The sequence below is a fragment of the Panthera pardus genome, unplaced genomic scaffold (genome assembly GCF_024362965.1).
Source record: "Panthera pardus isolate Hobbes unplaced genomic scaffold, ASM2436296v1 HiC_scaffold_27, whole genome shotgun sequence".
In the NCBI taxonomy this organism is placed as follows: domain Eukaryota; kingdom Metazoa; phylum Chordata; class Mammalia; order Carnivora; family Felidae; genus Panthera; species Panthera pardus.
In genome coordinates this window covers 69,647,083-69,668,970 of record NW_026526843.1, presented here as the reverse complement: position 1 = coordinate 69,668,970, position 21,888 = coordinate 69,647,083, and the positions used below count along the sequence as shown (strand labels likewise).

Sequence of the window (21,888 nt, the reverse complement as noted above, 5' to 3'; positions counted from 1 at the left end):
TATGTTGTGTTCCTGTGATTAGAGGCACGTACACCAGAGCTTATGCAGGTGGCCAGGGATGTGGGATCAGACTTTTCTCCCTAGGCATAAGAGGGGGTTCAGAACAGCCTGAATTTTTGACACCTTGAGCCAGGTAGATGCTTAGAGGAGAGAGCAGGGGCACAGGCAAGCTGCAGCTGGCCCTGGGGAGGGAAGGAGTTACTACAGACTAATAGGGGCTGCCAGGACCAAAGCTCCTGCTCAAATGGATTCTGGAGAAGGGAGCTGGAACCTGAGCCACAAGTCTCTGGGCTAGAAGGCTAGGCAGACTGGTGCCAAAGCAGAAAGGGATAAGAAAGGGAAAGGGGGCTTTTGAGTGCCTGGGAGATTACAGGGGCTTTATAGGTGTCCATAAACACATTTAAATCCTGACAGTCATCCTAGCAGGTGGGTCCTATCATTATCCCTACTTTACAAATGAGACAACTGAGGCTCAGTGAAGGGAAGTGACCCACCCATGCCACACAACCCAAAGGTGGGGGGACTGGAATACAAAATCAGGTCTGTCTGTTCTTTCCCCAGAGCACACAAGTATAAAGAAAATGTTAATGGTGTCCTTCAGCTGTCAGAAACAATGCCCAGCTGGCTACTGAGAGTCTGGGCTGCAAAGCCACACTGACCTCAGAGGAAGTCCAACAAGGCCTCTTGGCAGCTTGGGGTCCCCTGGAGCCGCTCAAATGCAAAGTGGGGATCCACCAAAATCCTCTTGGCTTGGTACCCCAGTCTCTTGTCCTTGGGACCCAGCAACAATCACCAGTACCCTCTTGGGATAGTGACAGAGGATGGGTGCCAGGAAGGGAGGTGTTTGCTGCCTTCTTTTTCCGTGGGCTCTACAAAAGAGGTGGGAAGCACTGGGCTCCCCTTGCCTGGAGGGAAGGTATCCCCCACATTCACAGCCTCACCCACTAGAAAGACCAACCAGTGCAGGAGGGGTGAAGGTCCTCCTCAACAGGCCTAGTGCAGGCCTGAGCCCCACCCAGCACCTGCTGGGAGAGCTGGTAGGGGAAACAGTGAGACCTTGTCACCCCAGAGCCTGATGATGCCTGTCCTGAGCTTTGGACACCTAGTTCCCTTGCCAGTGTTTTGGTGAGCCCTGGCCTGGAATGGCTAGGCTTCTCTGGGGGAGTAGAAGGAAGTGCCAACTCACCAAGTGCTGCTGCAGAGAGACATGTAGTGGTGGTGGGGGTTACCATTGTTTCCTGTCTTCTTATTTGGTTTTCAGCAGATAGCATGGCCACCTGGCAGACCTGTGAAAGGTGAATGTATCTGCTTAGGGTTAAACTCAACTAGAACTTCTAACACCAAGTGAAGCTTCCAGAATTACAGACTCAGAGTCTTGGAAAAATACCCCTTTTTCCAATTACCAAAGACATGCTGTTTGAGAAATTTTGAAAATAGAAGTACAACAGGTAAAAGGACCCAGAGACACTCTTAATGTTATAGTGTATCTCCTCCTAATAGGTCTTTTTCTGGCATATATATTTTTTTAGTTTTTCCATTATAGTAAAATATACATAACATAAAATTTACCATATTAACCACTTTTCAGTGTACAATCCAGTGACATTAATTACATTTGCAATGTTGTACAATAATCACCACTACCCATTTCTAAAACATTTTTATTTTCCTAAGCAGAAACTCTATAGCCATTAAACAATAACTTTCCTGGGGCGCCTGGGTGGCTCAGTTGGTTAAGCGTCTGACTTCAGCTCAGGTCATGATCTCACGGTTCGTGAGTTCAAGCCCCGCGTCAGGCTCTGTGCTGATGGCTCAGAGCCTGGAGCCTGTTTCAGATTCTGTGTCTCCCTCTCTCTCTGACCCTCCCCCGTTCATGCTCTGTCTCTTTCTGTCTCAAAAATAAATAAACGTTAAAAAAATTGAAAAAAAAAACCAAACAATAACTTTCCATACCTCCCTTCCCCAGCCCCCAGTAACCTCTATCCTATGTTCTGGCTCTGTGAATTTGACTATTCTCAGTACCTCATCTACGTGGAATCATACACTATTTGTCCTTTTGTGTCTGGCTTATTTCATTTAACATAATGTTTTCGAGGTTCATCCATGTTGTAGCATGTGTCAGTACTTCATTCCTTTTTATAGTCAAATAATATTTTATTCTCTGGATATACCATATTTTGTTTATCCATTCATCTCTATGAGTACTTGGGTTGTTTCCACCTTTGGGTAATTATGAATAAAGCTGCCATGGACATTCATGGACAAGTGTTTGTGTGGACATATGTTTTCATTTCCTTTCATCTTTTGGCTACTGTGACTAATGTTGTTAAGAACATTGGTGTACAAGTATCTGTTTGAATCCTTGCTTGCAATTCTTTGGGGTATATACCTAGATGTGGACCTGTTGGATCACATAATTCTATATTTACCTTTTTGAGGAATCACCACGCTGTTTTCCACAGCAGCTGCACCATTTTACATTCTTCTCAGCCGTGCACAAAGGTTCTAATTTCTCTACATCCTTCCCAGCACCTATTATTTTCCATTTTTTGAGAATAGCCATCCTAATAGATAGAAGTATCTATTTTTACATAGTTGAAATCATAGGTTGTTCACCCTGCTCTTTTAAAGTTACTGTTAAAGTTATGCCAAGTATCTTTCCATGTAATTAAATATTAGAAAACATCATTCTTGATGAGTGTACAATATTCTATCACAGGAATATAGTGCAACTTATTTAACTAGGCTCCTATTGTGAGATATTTACTTTACTTCCAACTTTTACTATTACAATTAATGCTGCGATGAATATCTTTGTTCATAAATCTCTGTCAGATCTATGATTCCTTATTTTAATAAATGCTATCTCAATCATTTCTTTATTTCTCTACTTTGCTGAGTTTCTTAAATCACAAAATAATGCATACTCATGGACCAAATCTAACCATACAGAGGTTTATGCCCTGAGGTCATTGATGTTAACAATTACGTGTGTATCCTTCTGCCCCTTTCTCTGAGCTTACATAAACATTTGCACACAAAATGACTTTTTCTTTCCTTTGTTTTGCATACAAATGGGAGCATAAACATTAATTCTGCAGGATGAACATTTGGGACTAGTCTAACACATTCAAGGAGTCCTACCCTTTTCAAGGCTCTTGACATACAAAGTTTCTGTCTTACCAATTTCTTTCCAGAAGGGTTATATCCATATCTAGTTTATATCCTCGCCACAAGTGTGGGACTAATTTACCACCCTTTTCCAGTATTGAGTATCATATTTTTAAAACTTTACTAAGTTGGGGTTGAAAAAATGGCAGAGCGTTGGCTTTTAATTTGCATTCCTTAGGTCAAAAATTTGTTTTTCTTCTTTGTAGGCCATTTGTATTGCCCATTTTGTGAATTGTCTGTTTATATCTTGTGTGTTTCTTTTATTGATTTATATGTACTCTTTTATATGTATGAATGGTTTTAACCTTTTTCTGATCACATTTGTGTCAGTTGTTTTTTTCATTTGTTATTTCAATCTTAGAGCTGAAAGGAGGGAATGGAAAGAAAAGAACTATCCCAGGCCCTTAATTCTTACATCTACCTTGGGAAGTGCAAAAATATGTATCCCTGTTTTACATAGGAGAAGACAGGTTCAGAGAGGTTAAGTAAACTATCTCAAGGTCATTCAGCTAGTAAGAGTTGGAGCTGGGATTTGAATCCAGGTCAAATCCAGGGATTTGATTGCCAGAAGGCAATGGTACTGCCCAATCTGTGCCAGTACAATTAAACTATAGGTAAAGCTTTGTGCTAATTGCCTTGCCAACATAATTTATAGAAAGGTAAGGATAGGTGCTTTTATTACCTCCATTTTGCAGGTGAGGAAAATGTAGATCAGGGAATTTAAGTCACTTGCTTGAGGTTTCATAACTGGTAAGAGCAGACCTGGGATTTGACTGCAGGACTGAGTTTAAAGATGTTTGACCCTGTCTTCTCCTCATACATGCTGCCTCCCTAGGGATCATCATGTTGGATCCAAACTAAGGCCCAGAGAGGGAAAGTAGTTTGCTCATAGCCACATAGCAAATTAGTGGCTGAGTCCCTGCCTCCTTGCAGGTGACTTGTCCAAGTTCACAAAGCTAGTACTGGCAGAGCCAGTGTCTGAACCTAGCTTTAGCTAACTCTCCATTTGACTTAAGCAAAGGCTTTGCAGTGAAGAACATTTATGGGGCAACCTGGGTAGGAGAGATTAGGTAGAGTGCCCTGAGGCCTTTCTGAAGGAATGGACTCTTGCATTGGAATCTTCCAAGGCAAAACTGTTCCAGAAGCCCCTAAATGATAGGACCCGGGACAGGACAGCTAGTGTCCATAGCCAAGAAAACCTTTCTACAAGGAGACAGCCTTCCCTTCACCTGCTGCCAAAGATTAAAGCAGAAATAGTGAGCCTTCAGCTGTGGGTAGGAAGCTGGTGGGTTTGGATGAAACAAAGCAGTAGTTGCTTCTTCTCAACATCTCCATCTCCTAAGGTGTGTGTTTGTGTGTGTGTTTAGAGGAAAGTGGGAAGGGAGTGCTTTGATGGGAGAGTGGAAATGGTCATTTGTAGCCCCTAGTACCCAAACATTCTTCCCTTCACATCCCCTTACAAAGAAAACCTTATTCATAGAAGAAATGAATGAATGGGCTGCAATGTATGGGCTGCAATGTATGGGCTGCATACACTGACTTTAATTTTTTTCAAATTTTTAAAATGTTTTTAATGTTTATTTTTTGAGAGAGAGAGAGACAGTGCAAGCAGGGAAGGGACAGACAGAGAGGGAGACACAGAATCCAAAGCTGGCTCCAGGCTGTGAGCTGTCAGCACAGAGCCCAATGTGGGGCTCGAACTCATGAACTTCAAGATAATGACCTGAGCTGAAGTCAGCGGCTTAACCGACTTAGCCACCCAGGTGCCCCTAAATACACTGACTTTGGGAAATCACTCTCACATCCAGTCCTAGAGATCTTTCCCCAACTTGACCTGAAATTCTATCAAAAAGATTTAAGTAACCAGCTAATTATTTTAATAGTAATAGTGAAATGGAGAGGTACCAGCCAAGGGGCAATACGGGATATAAGAGCTTGGACACTAAAGTCCAGGTAAATCTGGCTTTGAAATCTGTCTTCTCCATAAAATAATTGCTGATCTTGAACATTTTCTTTCACTCTCTTAGAACCTCACTTTCTTCACACTTGAAATTAGGAAACAGGGTCATTATGATGCTTAACTGACCTACAACATGCTAACCTCTTAAGACTACAGTGCCTATGAGATGGAAAGTGCTCATGCAATGGTAGCCACCATTATTATTATTCACTGTGTGACCTTTGGCAAGTTATTTACACTCTCTGGCCCTTCCTATTTCACCTGTAAATATGTCTCCACCTCAGGGGGTAGTTGTGAGGATTCAAGGAGTTAATAAATGTCAGTTGCTTAGAACAGAGCCTGACATATAGCAAGCACTTAATAAATGGCAGCTAGTATTATTCTTACCTTAATTAGATGTGTTTAATCCAAATGACTGTTTAATACCCAATTGAGATTGACAACACCAAGATGGACTGCTTAAGAGATGGGAAAGGTAATTTGGGAGCAGGTGAAGTGTCTGGCGTGGGAGTGGGAGGTTAGGAGCCAGAAGGCAACTGGAGAGATTCTAGAAGTGAGGGCACAAAGACATGCTTAGGTTGAGGAAGAAAGAGGCAGAGATGGAAGGACTCCAAAGCCTTGATTCACCTCATCCCTAGAGACCAAACACAGCTGACAGATCCTTTTATCAGGTCTCTGTTCTCCTCAGCCTCTCATCTGTCTATCAAGGTACTGCATTTGGGGAATGAAGAAGGCAGGGTCAGGAAGCTGGTTTCACAATGATCCCTGCAGAAGGCTAGAGATTGCTTTCTGGGCCTGGGCCCAGGACTAGCAGTGTGTGGCAAACACCTGTGCCTGCGAGGGGGCAGTGGGATTTTATGCTGCATATGTCTGTGTGCAGCTCAAAGGAAGCGACAGCTGTCACTGTCACACTGGCAACATTCCTGTGGTGGCCTGCATAGCCATTGGGCACAGAAGCCCCCAAAGCTCCTTTCCTCTCACATTAGTTCCTCTCTTTGGCTATAGGACCACTCATTAGTTCTGTTGGCCTGTTAAGCTTATGTGGCCCAACCTCATGGCCCAGGCAGTGGTAATGGAGTAGATGATCCAGGACTGGGTAGTACAGGACCTGGGGCTTTGGGCCTGAGTCTGGCGAGGTTGGACAGATTAAGTCTTGGAGATTTTGTTTTATTGTTAAGAAACCTGTATAAGCTACATATGTATACTCATTCTTCAGGATGAGTGTTACAGAAATTATCTTACCTTTTGCTTCTGATATTTATCTCTACATTTCTAGTGATATGCCAGTTCTGCTATTTCTTGACTTTTCTGTTTTAAATATCAGTGTGTGCATACGTGTATGAAAGATATGTATAATTTGTCTTTTAAATGCTAAATATAGATCTCAATGCTTAAAATTAAAACAGAAGCCTTCTGCTCAACCCTAGAGCCTCACTCTTCAGACTTAAATATTTTCAAATCTCTTAGCTGTTTTTTCTGATATTTACCCCCACAGTTCAAAATGGCATGCCAATGCTATTTCTTGATTTTTTTTCTGTTTTAAATATCTATTGACTTTATTAGAGGCATATTTGCTCTCTTACTATCAGCAGCACTGTATGTGTACACATACTTCCCCTCCCTTCATACATCCAATATTGGCATATCACAACTTCTGACTTTAAGAGTATTCCATTTTTACATCATTAGGACTATAAATATTGTTCACAGCTGAATCATGTAGAATACTGGATTACATTTTTTTCCTTGGTCAACTTGTTTTCCTGGAGTTAATATTTGCCTCTTTTTTCTATTTGCTTAGTTTTCTAGGACTTTTTGCTAATGCATCTCCAATTTCCCCATCAGAGCTGTAAACACTAAGGGCAATGCACAGATAATTAAGATAAAATCCCTGTCCTCAGGTAGCCTACAGTTTCAAGGATTTAATTTATACAGATGTCTTACCAGAAGGCTTGGGCTCCTTTCAGGGACTTTGATCTAGGCTATGTCTTTGATCCCACACTCCAGGCAGGCCTATCTCTTTCCATCTCTCTCAGCTGAATTTGGATTCACACAGTGAATTTGGATTCACAGTCCTCCGGAGAGCAAATGTGGTTTTAGTCTGCATTAACAGAAACAGAGCTTCCAGGTCAGGAGGGCTGATACTTCTACTTGATTGTGTTGATAAACTCTATTTGGGTATTGGGTTCAGTTGCAAGGGACACAGAAAATAGGAACTCATCTGAATATGAAGAACCAGGATAGAACAGAGAACTAGAAACCACATCCTATGAAATAATTGAAAAAACTGGGAGTATCTGGCTTCTTAGAAGAGTAGTCTACACATAGCTATCTCCATTTTTCTTCCTTTACATTCCCTTTTAAATTGGCCTCAGTCTGGTTTCTGCCCCCAGTGATCCCCTGAAACTGCTCTCACCATGATGGGACTGCCAGCATGTTTCTGTCTAAATCCTTATCTGCTGACCACTCCTTCATCTTGGAAACTCTCTCCTCCCCTAATTTTCAGAATGCCACTCTCTTCTGTTTCTCCTCTAATCTTTTAAGCTACTCCCCTATCTTCATCAGATTCCCTTCCTCCACCTTCCCCTTAAATGTTAGTGATTTCCAGGGATCCACTGTTGGTTCTTTTCTCTCTGTGCTCACTCTCCCTAAGCAATAGCATCCACTTCTTTGGCTTTCACTATTGCTTTATCAGTCAGGGTGAGCTACATTATGCTGTGATAACACACAACTCCTAAACATCTGAGGTTTAGCACAACAGTTATTTCTTGCTCACCATACATGTCTGAAACAGATCAGCAGGGATCATCTGCTCATGATAGTCACCAAGAGACCCAGGCTAGTGGAGGACAGGAGCTTCTCAATACTGTTTCCATAGTCAACAGCAGAGGGAAGAGAATGGCAAATCATATACCAACTCTTAGAGCTTCTCCCCAAAAATGATCCATGTGACTTCAACTCACATTTCATTGGTCAAAGTAAGTCATATGGTCATGCTTATCTTCAAAGGGTGGGGGGAAGTACAGTCCTACCATGTTTCTAATGATTAACCCTATCCCTTGGTGATTTGTCTCTAGCCCAGATCTTCCTTCTGAGCTCAGACCATTATATCCAACTGCCTCCTGGACATTTATACCTACCTGACCCACATATACTTCAAAGTCAATATGGCCAAAAACTTTTTTTTTATATTTATTTTTTTAAATGATTGTTTTATTTATTTTTGAGAGAGAGAGAGAGTGCAATCAGGGGAGGGGCAGAGAGAGAGGGAGACAGAGAATATGAAGCAGGCTCTGTGCTGACAACAGAGATGACAGCCCTCTAATGCAGGGCTTGAACTCATGAACCATGAGATGACCTAAGCCACAGTTGGTTGCTTAACCAACTAAGCCACCCAGATGCCCCATTATGGCCAAAAACTTAATTCATCTTTTGCACCCCCAAATCTACCTCTCCTGCTGATTTCCCTTCTTTAATGAAAGAAACTACTATTCATCCTGACACTCAAGCCAGAAACCTGGTAGTCATCCTGGACCCCTCCCTCTCCCTCATTCCCTACCCCCATAAGTTATCTTGTTGGTTCTACCTCCTTGACATCTCTTCTCATCCACCCCTTCTCTCCATTTCTTAATTGTGCTGCTACTGCCTTAGTTGAGGTCCCCATCATCTCTCACTAAGATTATTGCAATAGTTTCCTAACTGGTCTCCCTACCTTCAGTCTTGATGCCTACACTCCATCATCCATACTTTCAGACACAGTCTGTAAAGTTAGCCACAGAAGTGATGATAAGTGATCTTTTAAAAAGCAATTATTTAAAACTCATTAAAAGCTTTCAGTTCCCTATAAGATGAAGTCCACATCCTCCTCAGCATCCGGAACATATCATAATATGGGCATGGCCTTCCTCTGCAGCCTCACCTCCTATTACATCTCCCTTTGCAGCCTCTAATTATGCTAAACTACCTACAGTGTCTGAACCCAGCACTATTTCACACCTCCAGACCTTTATACCTACTGATTCCTTTGCTTGAAATACACTTATCCCTGCCCTATTCCACCTAGTGAACTTCTACTAATTTTTTCCAAGCCCCAATTCAAGCCTCTCCCATATGGAGATGTTTTCATGTCCCCAGCATTCAAAACAGTTGATCACTCCTCCCTCTATGCTAACACTGTACCAAGCACATACTACTTATCACAGTGACTTATAATGATTGATTCACATTGTTGTCTCTCCTTCTTCTTAAAGATAGCAATCTTATCTTCATCATCTGTAGCCCCTCCTCCCTATCACAGCGCCAGATAGTCAGAAGACGTTCAGAAAGTGATCATTGCATGAACAAATGAATGGGAAGACCTGATTCAGGGAAGTTTACAAATAACTTCAGGACTATCAAAGGGGACAGGAAGCCGATTATAGAGCTAGTAGGAGCCATGAGTAAAGCCACAGAGAGGGCATTAGCTCAAAAGAAGGAAGAACTTCTTTTACTGCTAGAGTTGTCTGAAGATATGGGCTGCTCTGGGAGAGAGTAAGAGCCCTGTGACAATAGTGCTTGGCAGTGATGTTGGAATGGAAATTCCAATAGCAGACAGGGAAGTGTCATGATGACTCTCACAGTCACTTCCATTCTGGAGTGGTAATAAACCTGCCTCTTCTACTCATGTAATTGATATGGATCACCTAGGCTCCTTAAGAGCTGCCCCTGCATTAGGAACACCACTTTTCACTAACCAGACTGCCCCTGGCCAAGCCAGGCCCACCCAGCCATTGGCCTTTGAGCAGATGGCCTAGGAAGCTTGGGTATGTGAGGTCCCTCTGGAACTGCAGTGGCTTTAAGTTCTTACCCACCTCTCATCCATCTCACCTGCCTTTCTTCCAGGCTAGGTCAGGCCACTTTGACCCATGACTGCTCATTCTCTGAAGCAGGAAAGCTGTTGCTTATTTTTATAGCCACTTAAGTAAAGCCATATTATCCACCTGGATTTGCCCTGTCATGCCTCTAATCCCAGTCTGACTCTGCCAATCCCAGTGACTACAGCTGTCTCCAGAGTTATGTCCATGATCTCCTTCCCCCAAACTGGAGACTGACTTTGACCTTATCCTTTTCTGATCCAATTCTTTGAAAGCCCAGAATCAGGAATAGGAGCACATGGTTCTTTTCAGACTCTGCCCAAGGAGGTACCTCACACAATTCTAAGTGTGCTGATGGATGTGGTGCGAAGAGGCAAGGGGTTAGTTGTCAGAGTACCTATTTTAATCTTGGCTTTGTAGTAGATTGCCTGCATGCCTCTGACTTCCTAAGCCAATCCCTTTTACTGGGCCTCAGTTTCCCCTTAGGTAAAATCTGGGGGCAGGGTGGTTACTTGTTTGCAGTGGACAGTGGATTTCATCCCCAAGTCCAGCCCAGATTGCTGCTCTGTCTCCATGGGCTCTGCAGCGGCAGCTCCTGGCCAAGGGTCCCAGAAGTACATTAAGAAAACAAGCAACCATAAAAAGAAGGTCTGTAGGGAGGATTTGGATGGGGAAACAGGCCCTAGGGACATTAGCAAGTTGGAATCCAGGAAGGAAACTGCCGACTTTCTGGTTGGCAAGAACAGAAGCTCTCCTCTCTGGATGGTTTTCCAGCTCTTAAACCAAGGAGTCCAGGATGCCTCCTCTTTAAACCCTCTGGCCTTGAGTATTGACTTTGGTCTGTGTGCCTACCTACTCACTTGTGTGCATTCACACAGCACCCTGGGGGCCAGGAGAAGTCAGATACGTCTTTCCAAAGGAGCATAGGGATGAGAAAGCCCTGGCCAAAGCTGCAAGCCAGGAAGCAGGAAGGTAAGGCTTTCCAGGTTCTCCTGGTCCTCCCTAAACTGGCCGCTCCAGAGCCCAGAAGGGGTTGGGATCCCCCTCATCTTTCCCACTCCCATTTCAAGAGTTCTTTAGCAGCCCAGCTGGGAGGAGGGGGGGGATAGCCTTCCCAGCTTCCTTTTTGGGTTAATTGGTGTTCCCTCTAGTTACCCCCTGCTTCCTTCCCCTCCCAGTTCCCATAGCAACTTGGCTGCAGCAGCCAGAACTTGATTGAGCCCAGCGGTGGCCTGACTAGGGTGGGAAAGGGGGATTCTGTAAGAAAAGGAGGGCACTTTCAGGTCAGGTCTTCCAACCCTACCCATCCTCTGCTGCTACCTAGAGGGTCCAGGATGGTTAAGTTCAGAGGACAGGACATGATGAAAAAGGCTTTTCTGCCAGGGCTGGAGTCTGAAGAGCCTGAAAGCCCAGAGCCAGGCTGGTTCTCAGCTCTCTTCCCCTGCCCATGCCCTTGTGTGCCCTGCCCCTACATATGGAATTTGCAGTCATTGGTAGGATTGTCCAGTCATTGGTAGACTATTGGTAGGATAATCCTGGAGTTGGAGTCAAGAAAACAGATTCAAAGTTTCTCCCTCTGCCAGTATTTTATGTGGCTATAAACAAGTCATTCCCCTTTTCCTGGGCCTCAGTTCCCTCATCTATGAAATGCAAGTAGAGGGGCTAAACTGATAGTTCCCTGCATATTAAAATTACATAGGGTATTTTGAAAAACTACATGTGTGTGGGTCCCACCCACAAGGAATCTGACTTAGTTGGTCTGGAGTGAATTTTTTAAAGACTCTCCAAGTGATTCTAACATGCAGCCAGCGTTGAGAGACTAGAGCAAAAGACCTCCAAGGGTCTCCCAACTGACTGTTGTCTGGTTCTGAGACATTTCTTCCTTTTCCTTACATGCCCCACCTCCAGCAAGCCCAACAGCTTCCCTAACCCTGGATGTCTTGGCTCTTCCCCATCCTTATGGATGAGTATTGAGGCTGCCCCCGTGACTGCCCAAACAACCCGGTGGCCTCTGGCTCAGTCCTCACACTGACGAGTCAGGGCAAGCTACTTAGGCCCGGTGAGGGGAAAGGGCTGCAGAAACTGAGGCAGGCTTGCTGCACAGGTGGTAGCCCTGAGAGCCAGACTTTTTGCTGGAGAAGGACCCCAGACCACCTCTGAAGCAGGTGAGTCAGCAGTGGCCTCAGCTGGCCCTCTGTGAGGCCAAGAAATTGGATTACGTCTCAGCTCCTGTTTGCTCTTCCTCCATTCCCCTCATTAGTTCCTTGCCTGTTCCTGCCTAACCACCCACAGACCTGGTGTCCTCCTCAGGCAATCTGCTCACCCACTTGTTGCCATGGTGACCCAGGCTTGGGGTATGGGGCTTGAGGGAGGGTCTTCTAATTAATTAGAAAGACCACACTCCCACTGTCAGGCCACCCCTCTCCCAACCCCTGCCTCCCCCTCTCCCTCCCAGAGCATACAGGTGAGTGCCCAGCCACCATAGCCTGTTATTAGGCAAATCACAGTTGCCTGGGAGGAGGGCTGCAACTCCAATTGGGCCTCCTCACCTAGGAACAGAAATATTTTTTAAATATAATTTATTGTCAAATTGGTTTCCATACAACACCCAGTGCTCATCCCAACAAGTGCCCTCCTCCCTGCCCATCACCCACTTTCCCCTCTCCCCCACCCCACCCCCATCTACCCTCAGTTTGTTCTCAGTCCTTAAGAGTCTCTTATGGTTTGCCTCCCTCCCTCTCTGTAACTTTTTTCCCCTTCCCCTCCTCCATGGTCTTCTGTTAAGTTTCTCAAGATCCACATATGAGTGAAATCATATGGTATCTGTCTTTCTCTGCCTGGCTTATTTCACTTAGCATAATACCCTCCAGTTAGGAGCAGAAATATTGAGCTGAAAGAGCCCAGGGAGAATCCTACAGAGACAGAGACCTCTGTACTCAGTCGGTGGAAGAAGGGGCAATTGCACATACTTTGGGGTGAGGATTGAGGAAGATCCTGGGTCCAGGCTGCTGAGATTGGGGCAATGGCTATGGGCAGAGCCTCGCCTTTGCACTTGGTCCCAAAAGATGGAGGGTGTTCTCTGAGGCACTAGGGCCCTTAGCTGTGGGGATTTCCTTTTCTTTCTTGCCTTGCATTTGTTTCTTTTACCCTCCTTCTGCTTTCTTGTATCCCCACCTCCCTTACCCAACTTTATTCCCCTTCTCTCTCTTACCCTCATCTTTGTTACTTCATCTTTCTTACCCCTCCTCTTCACAGCCCCCTCTCTTATGTCCCCACCCTCTTATCCCCATGCTCTTTCTTATGTTTCATTTTCTCTCGCCCTCACTGCATCCCTTTACCTCTCTTACCCTCCATCTCTTATTCCTCTGCTGTTTCTCCCCAGGCATACCCCCATCACCACCATTTCTTACTCTCCAACTACCCACTCTTTCTCACCCTCTCTTTCTTACACACTCCTGCCTTGTACCCCCTTACCTCACTGCCACTCTCTTCTATCCCTTAACCCCCACTCTACCCCTCCACCTCTCTCTTATCCTGCCTCTTACCTGTACTTGATATTTTACATCCTTATTTCACTCCCTTCTCATTCCTTTGCATGTAACTTTCACCCCCAAATTTCACTTTTAGGGGTTTATATAAATAAAATTTAGCACAGGTGTGCAAGAGACATGTGTACAAAGCATTGTTTATAACAATAAAAACTTGGAAATAAATGTCCATCCACAGGAGGTTGGCACCCTTCCCACTCATGCATTTACTTACCTCCATATTTCCACTTAAGCTGTTGCCTCAGCCTGGAATGCCCTTTTGTCTCACCTCTATCGATCCCATCTAAAATCCTACTTTGAGGGGCACCTGGGTGGCTCAGTCAGTTAAGTGTCTGACTTCGGCTCAGGTCATGATCTCAGAGTTTGTGAGTTCAAGCCCCGCATCGGGCTCTGTGCTGACAGCTCAGCTGCTTCAGATTCTGTGTCTCCCTCTCTCTCTGCCCCTGTCCTGCTTGTTCTTTGTATATCTCTCAAAAATAAATAAACATTAAATTTTTTTTTAATCCTACTTTCAGTTCTAGGTCAACTGTTATCTTCTCACTGATTTCTTTCCCAACTTTTCTATTTGATTCCCTCCAATGACCAGTGGTTTACCTCTCCTACAGTATAGATCATATGCCATAGATTCAAATTAGATGCATCCATCGATGAAACTGGAATTTCTCTGAGAGTAGGGACATGTCCTCATTTACTTCTCCCGTTCATTCAATAAACAGACCTTTTTACATATATTGTGCTGCAGACACAGTGGTCAATAAGTACACAATGGTCAATAAGACAAACCCATGTCTGCTCTCATGCATCTCACATTTTAGTGAAGTTGGCTGAGAAAAACAAAACAAGGATGCAGACAAAATCATACTTGTGGTGAAGAAACAGTTAAGAAAAAGAGGGAATAATGAGAAGGCATCTTCTAGCTAGAGGGGTTAGGGAGACACTCTTTGAGGAGGTGACATTTGAACTGAGGCCTGAAAGATGAGAAGGACCTAGTCATGCCAAAAGTGGGAGGAAGAACATTCCAGGCCAAGAGAACAGTATGAGCCAAGGCCCCGAGGTGGAAAGAAGTAGGACATGTTCAAGGAAAAGAAAGAAAACCTATGCGTGTGGAGCATGATGAGCTTGAAGGGAGAGATAGGAAATGAGGTTGGAAAGCCAGATGGGAGCCAAGTTTTGGAGGGGCTTGAAGTCTGTGGTCAAAAGTTTGGATTTTATTCTAAATGCATTGAAGGGTTTGAAGCAAGGGAGTAATATGATCTGGTGACATTTTGAGATCACTCTTACTCCTGTGTGAACAGTGGATTGGAAAAATAAAGAGTAGAGGTGGGGAGGCCACACAGGAGACTGTTGTACAGGTGACAGACAACAGTGACCTGCGCAAAGTTTTGGATGTGGAGTAAGAATGGGCATGTCTGCATGTGGGGATGCAGAGAAAGAGAGGAATAAAGGCTGACACCTAGATTTCTGGCTTGAATACCTGGGTAGATGGCCATGGAACTTCATTGAAATGGTCAAACCTTGGGAGTGAGGGGTAAAAAAAATGTAAGAACTTCATGTTAAGACTTAGAGCATGTTAAATGTGAGATGCCAGCAAGTTATCAAAGTATCAAACAACACTTTGGGGTGCCTGAGTGGCTTAATCAGTTAAGCACCCAACTTTGGCTCAGGTCATGATTTTGCAGTCCGTGAGTTGGAGCCCCACGTCTGGCTCTGTGCTGACAGCCCAGAGCCTGGAGCCTGCTTCAGATTCTGTCTCCTTCTCTCTCTGCCCCTCCCCCACCCATGCTTTGTCTCTCTGTCTCTCAAAAATGAATAAATGTTAAAACAAATTTTTTTAAGTATCAAACAACAGTTTGTTTCTCAGGGGGTTGATTTGCTACTATAACCCACTACTACCTACCACCACCACCCATCACCACCCCTCACCACCCCCTGCTTTAGAAAAGGCTGTTGTGGGGACACATTGTGAAAGTCCATGTCCATGGTAAAGTTATTTGTATTTCCCTGTAAATGTTTAAAGCTCATGTAAGAAGCACTGACCATGTTGCTCATAGTGTGATTGAAAGGCTTCCGCCAGCAGAATGACCAGGACCCTTGTTCAAAATGCAGAGTCCTAAGCCCACCTCAGTCTTCTTGAAGCTGAATTGGAGGAAGTCATCTGCATATTGAACAAGTGCCCCAGGAGTTTCTGAGGTCCATTGAAATCGAAGAACCATTGCTATGAGAAGCAATCATGAGAAGGTGCCCCTGAAGATATGAGGAGGATGTGGGCAGGGTAACCCCATCCATGAGAGCTGCCTGGGCATCCTGTTAAAATGCAAGTGCTGAAGTGGTGGGTTTGGGGTGGGGTCCTGGATTCTGCACTTCTCACAAGATCCTAGGTGATGGTGATGCTGCTGGTCCAGGTCCACATTTCCAGTAGCAAAAAGCTATATCAGTGGTTCTCAATGGGAGATGATTTTGTGTGATCCCCAGGGGACATTTGACAATGGCAGATATATTTTTTGGTTGTCACAAAAATGGGGGGGATTAACTGACAACTACTGGGTAGCGTCAAGGAATGCTGCTCAATATCCTATTATGCACAGGATAGCCCCCCTCAAAAAAGTATCCAGTCCATGGGTGTTTACCCAAAGAAAATGAAAACAGTAATTTGAAAAAGTATATGCATCTGTATGTTTATTGCAGCACTGTTTACAATAGCCAAGGTATAGAAGCAGCTTAAGTGTCTATCGATAGATAAATGGATAAAGAAGACAGGTGTGTGTGTGTGTGTGTGTGTGTCTGTGTGTGTCTGTGTAATATAAAAGAATGAAAATAAAAGTCATAAGGGGCACCTGGGTGGCTCAGTTGGTTAAGCGTCCGACTTCAGCTCAGGTCATGATCTCACGGTTCATGGGTTCAAGCCCCGCGTTGGGCTCTGTGCTGACAGCTCAGAGCCTGGAGCCTGCTTTGCATTCTGTGTCTCCTTCTCTCTGCCCTTCCCCTGCTCATGCTCTGTCTCTCTGTCTCTCTCAAAAATGAATAAATATTAAAAGAATGAGATTGTGCCATTTGAGACAACATGGATGGACCTAGAATGTACTATGCTAAGTGAAATCAGAGTGAGACAGACAAATACCACATTCATTTTCACTTATATGTAGAATATAAAACACAAAACAAATGAATAAACAAATGAACAGCAGAATCAGACCTAGAAATACAGAGAACAAACTGATGGTTGCCACAGCAGAGGGAATGAAGAGACAGGTAAAATGAATGAACGGGAGTGGGAGATACAGGCTTCCAGTTGTGGAACGAATAAGTCACAGGAATGAAAGGCACAGCACAGGGAGTAAAGTCAATGGTATTATACTAGTGTTGTATGGTGATGGATGGGAACTACAGTTGTGGTGATAGAGCATAGAGTTGTTGAGGCACTAAGTTGTACACCTGAAACTAATGTAACATGGTATGCCAACTATACTTCAATTGAATTAATCAATTAATTAATTATAAAAAAATTTTAGAATTGTCCAGTCCAAAGTGTCAGTAGTGTCACTGTTGAAAAACTCTGGGCTTATTGATAGCCAAACAGTATACAGCAGGGAACCTTTCCTAGCTAGGACCCAGTGCCTGGTAGGAATGGGCTAGATGAGGAACAGGAAGTATACTGTGGAATGAAACTGCAAAGCAAGGTTTCCAAAAGAAAGGTGGCATCTGCTCCACACCAGGGCTGAAGCCAACAGGACAGAGCATGGATTAACTAGGGCTTGAAAGCACATGTGGTGCCTGGTAAGGCAGATTCCTGTTTATTTAAAATAACCCCTCACATTTGTATCGCACTTTAGAGTTTACAAAACATTTTCATATGTGTCATATTATTTGATGCACATAACACCCTAATGAGGTAGAGCAAGGATTATTCTGTCCATCTCTTTCTTGAATTTAGAAACTTAACACCATCAGCCAAAGGAATGTTTGCTGAATTGGACAGAACCAAAATTTACCTCACTGTCAGTGACTTCAGACAAGCCAGGATAGCTCCTTGGCTTGACTACAAGAGCAGGGTTGGATGGGATGATTGGTAACGCCCTTTCCAGCTCTGACACAGGAGTAGTTTTGTGATTTTACCAATGAGAAAGTTGTAAGTCTTGGAGGCCTGCAGATTAGGGGACTTGGGAGTTTGGACTATGAGATGAGAGATTTTAGGGTAGCATGTAGTGGTCTTGACCCAAACCCTCCTTCTTCTCCACACCCTGGATCCTGGAGATGGGTGGGTGGGCAATTACACTCCTCCTTCATCCCTTTCCTTTGAGGTAGGAAGGGGCTGATGCCTGGGCTGACACTCTTTCCTCTCCCCACAGGCTGTCTACAAGGCCTGGCTGTGCTCAGAATACTTCAGCGTGACCCAGCAGGAATGCCAGCGCTGGGTGCCCTGCAAGCAATACTGCCTGGAGGTGCAGACCCGGTGCCCCTTTATACTCCCTGACAATGAGGAAATGGTGTACGGAGGGCTTCCTGGCTTTATCTGTACAGGTAAAGGCAGAAAACTGGGAAGGAGGGAGAAGGCCAAGGGCCCAGGGCAGGTACCAGGTTGGGGGTGTGGGAGCAGGGAGGACAACAGGGAAGTCAGATTAGAAGAAGGTTAGTGCCTTGAAGACTTGACAGTGAGGTCCCCAGGTTGGGATAGGGTCAAGAGGAATAGACAAAGAGCACAGGGGCCATCTCTATCAACAACGTGCCCTGGCCAAGGAGTCATCCCAGAGAAACTGTCTCAGGTCCCTGGGAGAGAAGTATCTGGAAAGGGTAGGTGCTGAGGGGCCAGGGGAAAGGAGTCTTGGGCAGGGCTACCAGAGCAGTCCCAGCTTTGAAAATCTCCTCTCTAGGAAAGCCATCTGTCCCCTTAGCACCCCACCACACACCTTCCTTATCCATTGGCAGGGTTGCTGGATACTTCGCCAAAGCGGCCGGAAACCAAGTGCTGTGACGTGCAGTGGGTATCCTGTGACTCGGAGAAGAAGAAGTTCAAGGAGACTGAGGCCCCCAAAACCCACCACCAGCAATTCCATCACTCCTATTTCCACCACTACTACCAACAGTACCACCACTACCATCCCCGCCATGACCCTCCAGGCCACATCAGCCACAGGCCCTCCATGCTGCCGGTCTCTGGGGGCTCCCGCCTCAGCCCCAGCAGGATCCGGCTGTATGTCCTTGTTCTCATGCTCCTCCATACCATGGTGTCCTTCTCCAGTAGCCAGGGTGGTGGAGGACTGGGGCTGGAGGCACTGCCTACCCTAGATGAGGGCCTGACTCGGGAAGAGTGACAGCAGGGAGGGAGGACAGACCTCCACCACACACTGACAGCAGCTCCAGCCCCCCAGGGGGAGGGGGAGGGGCTCCTCCCATGGGAGGTATAGGACCAGGTGGGGGGCGGGGGGAAATGGGGGGCCACACATCACCCCCAGCCTACCCCCACCCCAAAAGCAGCTCCGACAGAACGGCCAGAGGGCCCCAGGGAGCTGCAAAACTCATCCGGGAGTAAAAGGCAGGAGCAGCAGATGCCCCCCCTCAGGTCCCCATCTATGGGGCTTAGCAAAAAAAGGGGGGGAGTGGGGGCTAGAAGTACCCACTCCTGCTGAGAACCCTGACCCCAGGGAAGGAGGCTACTCACCCAGCCTTGGCCCTGCAGGGAATGCTGGGGGGCACAGAGGGGAGAAGCTCTTTCCCCCCTCCACATTCCTTTTGTTGCCACGATCCTTAATTCCCTCCTGCCCATACCCCTACAGGCAATGGCAGACGGTGCAGTGGCCCTCCTCCCACTCCAGTGCACCTTGCCCCACGTGGGGCCACCACAGGGAAGTGCCAGGCTGGGAGATGAGGTGCACACAGTCGCGACTAGGCCGGGGCCCCAGTTAAGCTGTGCCCCACCACTGTAGGTAGTGAGGGGTAGTAATGGGGTACAGAGTGGTGAGAGAGAGTAGAGATAGGGAAGAGGGAAAGGAGAGAACAGGACAGGAGGGGAGAGGAGAGATGAGATGTGGGCAGAGGGCTTAGAGAGATGGCTGAATGGTCTATAGTCACCTGGCTTTGGAAAGAAGGACGATCAGTGTTGAGGCAGGCTCGAGGACACCTCCTCAAATCAGAAAGGGTTGCATAGAGTCCTGTGGGGAAAGAGCACAGGAACCCGGTTGTTGGGCCTCAAAACAGAAGCCTGAGAGCACATGGTCAGACTGCCACTGTCTGAAGGGCCATTATCTTACAGAAGGTGCACATACTTCCAAGGGCCATTCTTGCCCTGGAGATCTTGGCCTTGAGGCCAAAGATGTTTCCATTTCTGATCTCCATAGGGAGGAGGGACTTAAGTCCAAGTGGGTCAGGCCTGGCCTGGGTCCCCATACACACTCATTTTGTCCTAGCCCAGGCCTCCATGAAGGAGAACCTGGTGGCATTGCCCCAGGGCTTTCCAGAGATGAGACTCCCCCATCCCCACCCTGTCCCCATCCCCAGCCTACCAAAGAGTATTCATCCCTTCCCATCCCTGACCCCATGGGTTACTATCTGAACTGTGGAACAACCAGACTCTTCCTCACCCTGTAGAGGGTCCTCTGATCCAGCCACCCCTGCCTGCCCCTTCCTGAAGAAAGTCCAGAGACAGGCCAGGGGACCCACTGAATAAGGATAATGTGCTATTGTCTCTTGACTGAGACACTTGAGGTATTTAGTCAGGCTAGAGGACTAGACAAGAAAAGAAGCATCGAGAGGCCCTTGGAGGCTGTTAGCCTTGTGCTGATCTCCAGAGAGTCGGAGGCTACATCGCCCGGGACCTCTAAAAGCCAAAAGGAGCAGACAAGAAAGGGCACCAGAACTGTGTTCCTGCAATGGGCCAAGTGGCATTCGGTACCAGAAAGGCCTGTGTCCTAGGCTGTGATGCCAATGAGTTAAGGGGACGAGTGGGCCTAGAGCTGCATTAGGTGAAACCAAGAAGTGGTTGGCAGGGGATAGATGGGAGACCTCCTAGTAGAGAGGGAATCATTTAAGGACCTCTGCTGGGTCCCAGAGAGGCTTTGTGAGACCGGGGAGTCCTTCCCTGCTGGTTTTCTCATTTCTCACAGCCTGTTTCCCTCCCCCAACCCCTGTGCCCCACCCACACACTCCCCTGTTTGGCCCTCAGCACTTCGGGCCTAGCCACATACCCCATCCCTAGAGTGCTCTTTTGAGCTGGGGAGGGGAAGAGGTGCTGGCTCCTTTCCAGAGACGCTTATGTAGATGTGAGAGACCCTAGGTACAGCCTTCTAACTCCTGCATCCTCAGGAGGGGAAAAGGGACTGGGAAGTAAAGGGGGACCTTAGGGCCCCAAAGAACGGACCCTTGGAGACTCCCATCCTCTCTTCCCCCTCACCAAGTGCCCAGGAGACCCCTGGCTCAGACCAGCCCAGGGCCTTGCCCAGTGGCAGGGGAAAGGGGCACCTCACTCCACCTCAAAGTCATTTGACTGTCCCTGTTCACCTCACCACCCAGATCTTCCACCACCCCTCCAGCTGCCCCTGCCCTCCGTCAAAGGCAGCAGAGCTGGGCAGCTTTCTTATGCCATTTTCTACACTGTGCTTCATGAGTAGAACTCTCTTGCACTAGTTCTTATGACTGAGTCTCCAAGCTCGATTCCTAGTAGCCCCACCCCCACCCCCACCGTCCCTTCCTCCCTCACCTGACTATGATTCAGTTGTTCCCCTTCCCCTGCCTCTGTGTTTCCGTGAGAGTCTCTGTATGTGTATTGCTTTCTGTTTTGTTGCATTGTAGAGCAGAGGCCTTTCTGCTCTTGTTTAACCCCATAAAGAAATAAATGGTAAGACTTGATGATAACCCTCCCTTTATGGTTTTGTTCTGTGGAGTCAAGCACTGTGAGAGGAAAAAGCCTGTGTTGGAGAAGGGGTAGGACCAGAGGACATTGACCCTGTGCACTGCTCTTTGTTCAAGTCTCAGAAAAAAAAAAAAAAAGAGGAAACTCTGTAACAGGCCATTCAGGTGAGGAATCACAAACTTAAACTTCTGCAGAGATCAGTGAGTGAGGTGGACCATGTTGTCGTGAAGTGCAGACTCCACGGTTGTGAGTGGTGAGAAAGGCAGGGTACACACAGTCTGCAGGGGCAGCTCAAGCCCAGGGTTGTCTTGTGGGAATGTGGGTCCAATGATGCCTGATCTCATTCTTTTTTTTTTTACATGAAGCCCTCTAATTTCTAAATGTTGGCTCAAGTTTGAAGAAAGCAAACTCCTGTGTGAGCTAAACACATCTGCAGGCCCCACCTGGCCTGGGGATTACCAGTTTTCCACATTGGTTCCAGCCTTTGGTTGTTAAGTCTACCAAGTTCATCTC

At 46.2% G+C, this 21,888-nt stretch overlaps 1 protein-coding gene across 1 annotated transcript in view; it reads left to right on the top strand.

Moving 5' to 3' along the window:
• Window positions 1-21,377, top strand: part of NALF2 (NALCN channel auxiliary factor 2) — a 29,146-nt gene extending 7,769 nt beyond the window's left edge. Inside the window, exons 2-3 of the mRNA XM_019428598.2 lie at window positions 17,879-18,050; window positions 18,456-21,377. Of these exons, the coding sequence (XP_019284143.2) occupies window positions 17,879-18,050; window positions 18,456-18,841 (558 nt within the window). The 3' untranslated portion in view covers window positions 18,842-21,377. The remainder of the gene's footprint in view (window positions 1-17,878; window positions 18,051-18,455) is intronic.
• Window positions 21,378-21,888: the final 511 nt, after the last annotated feature.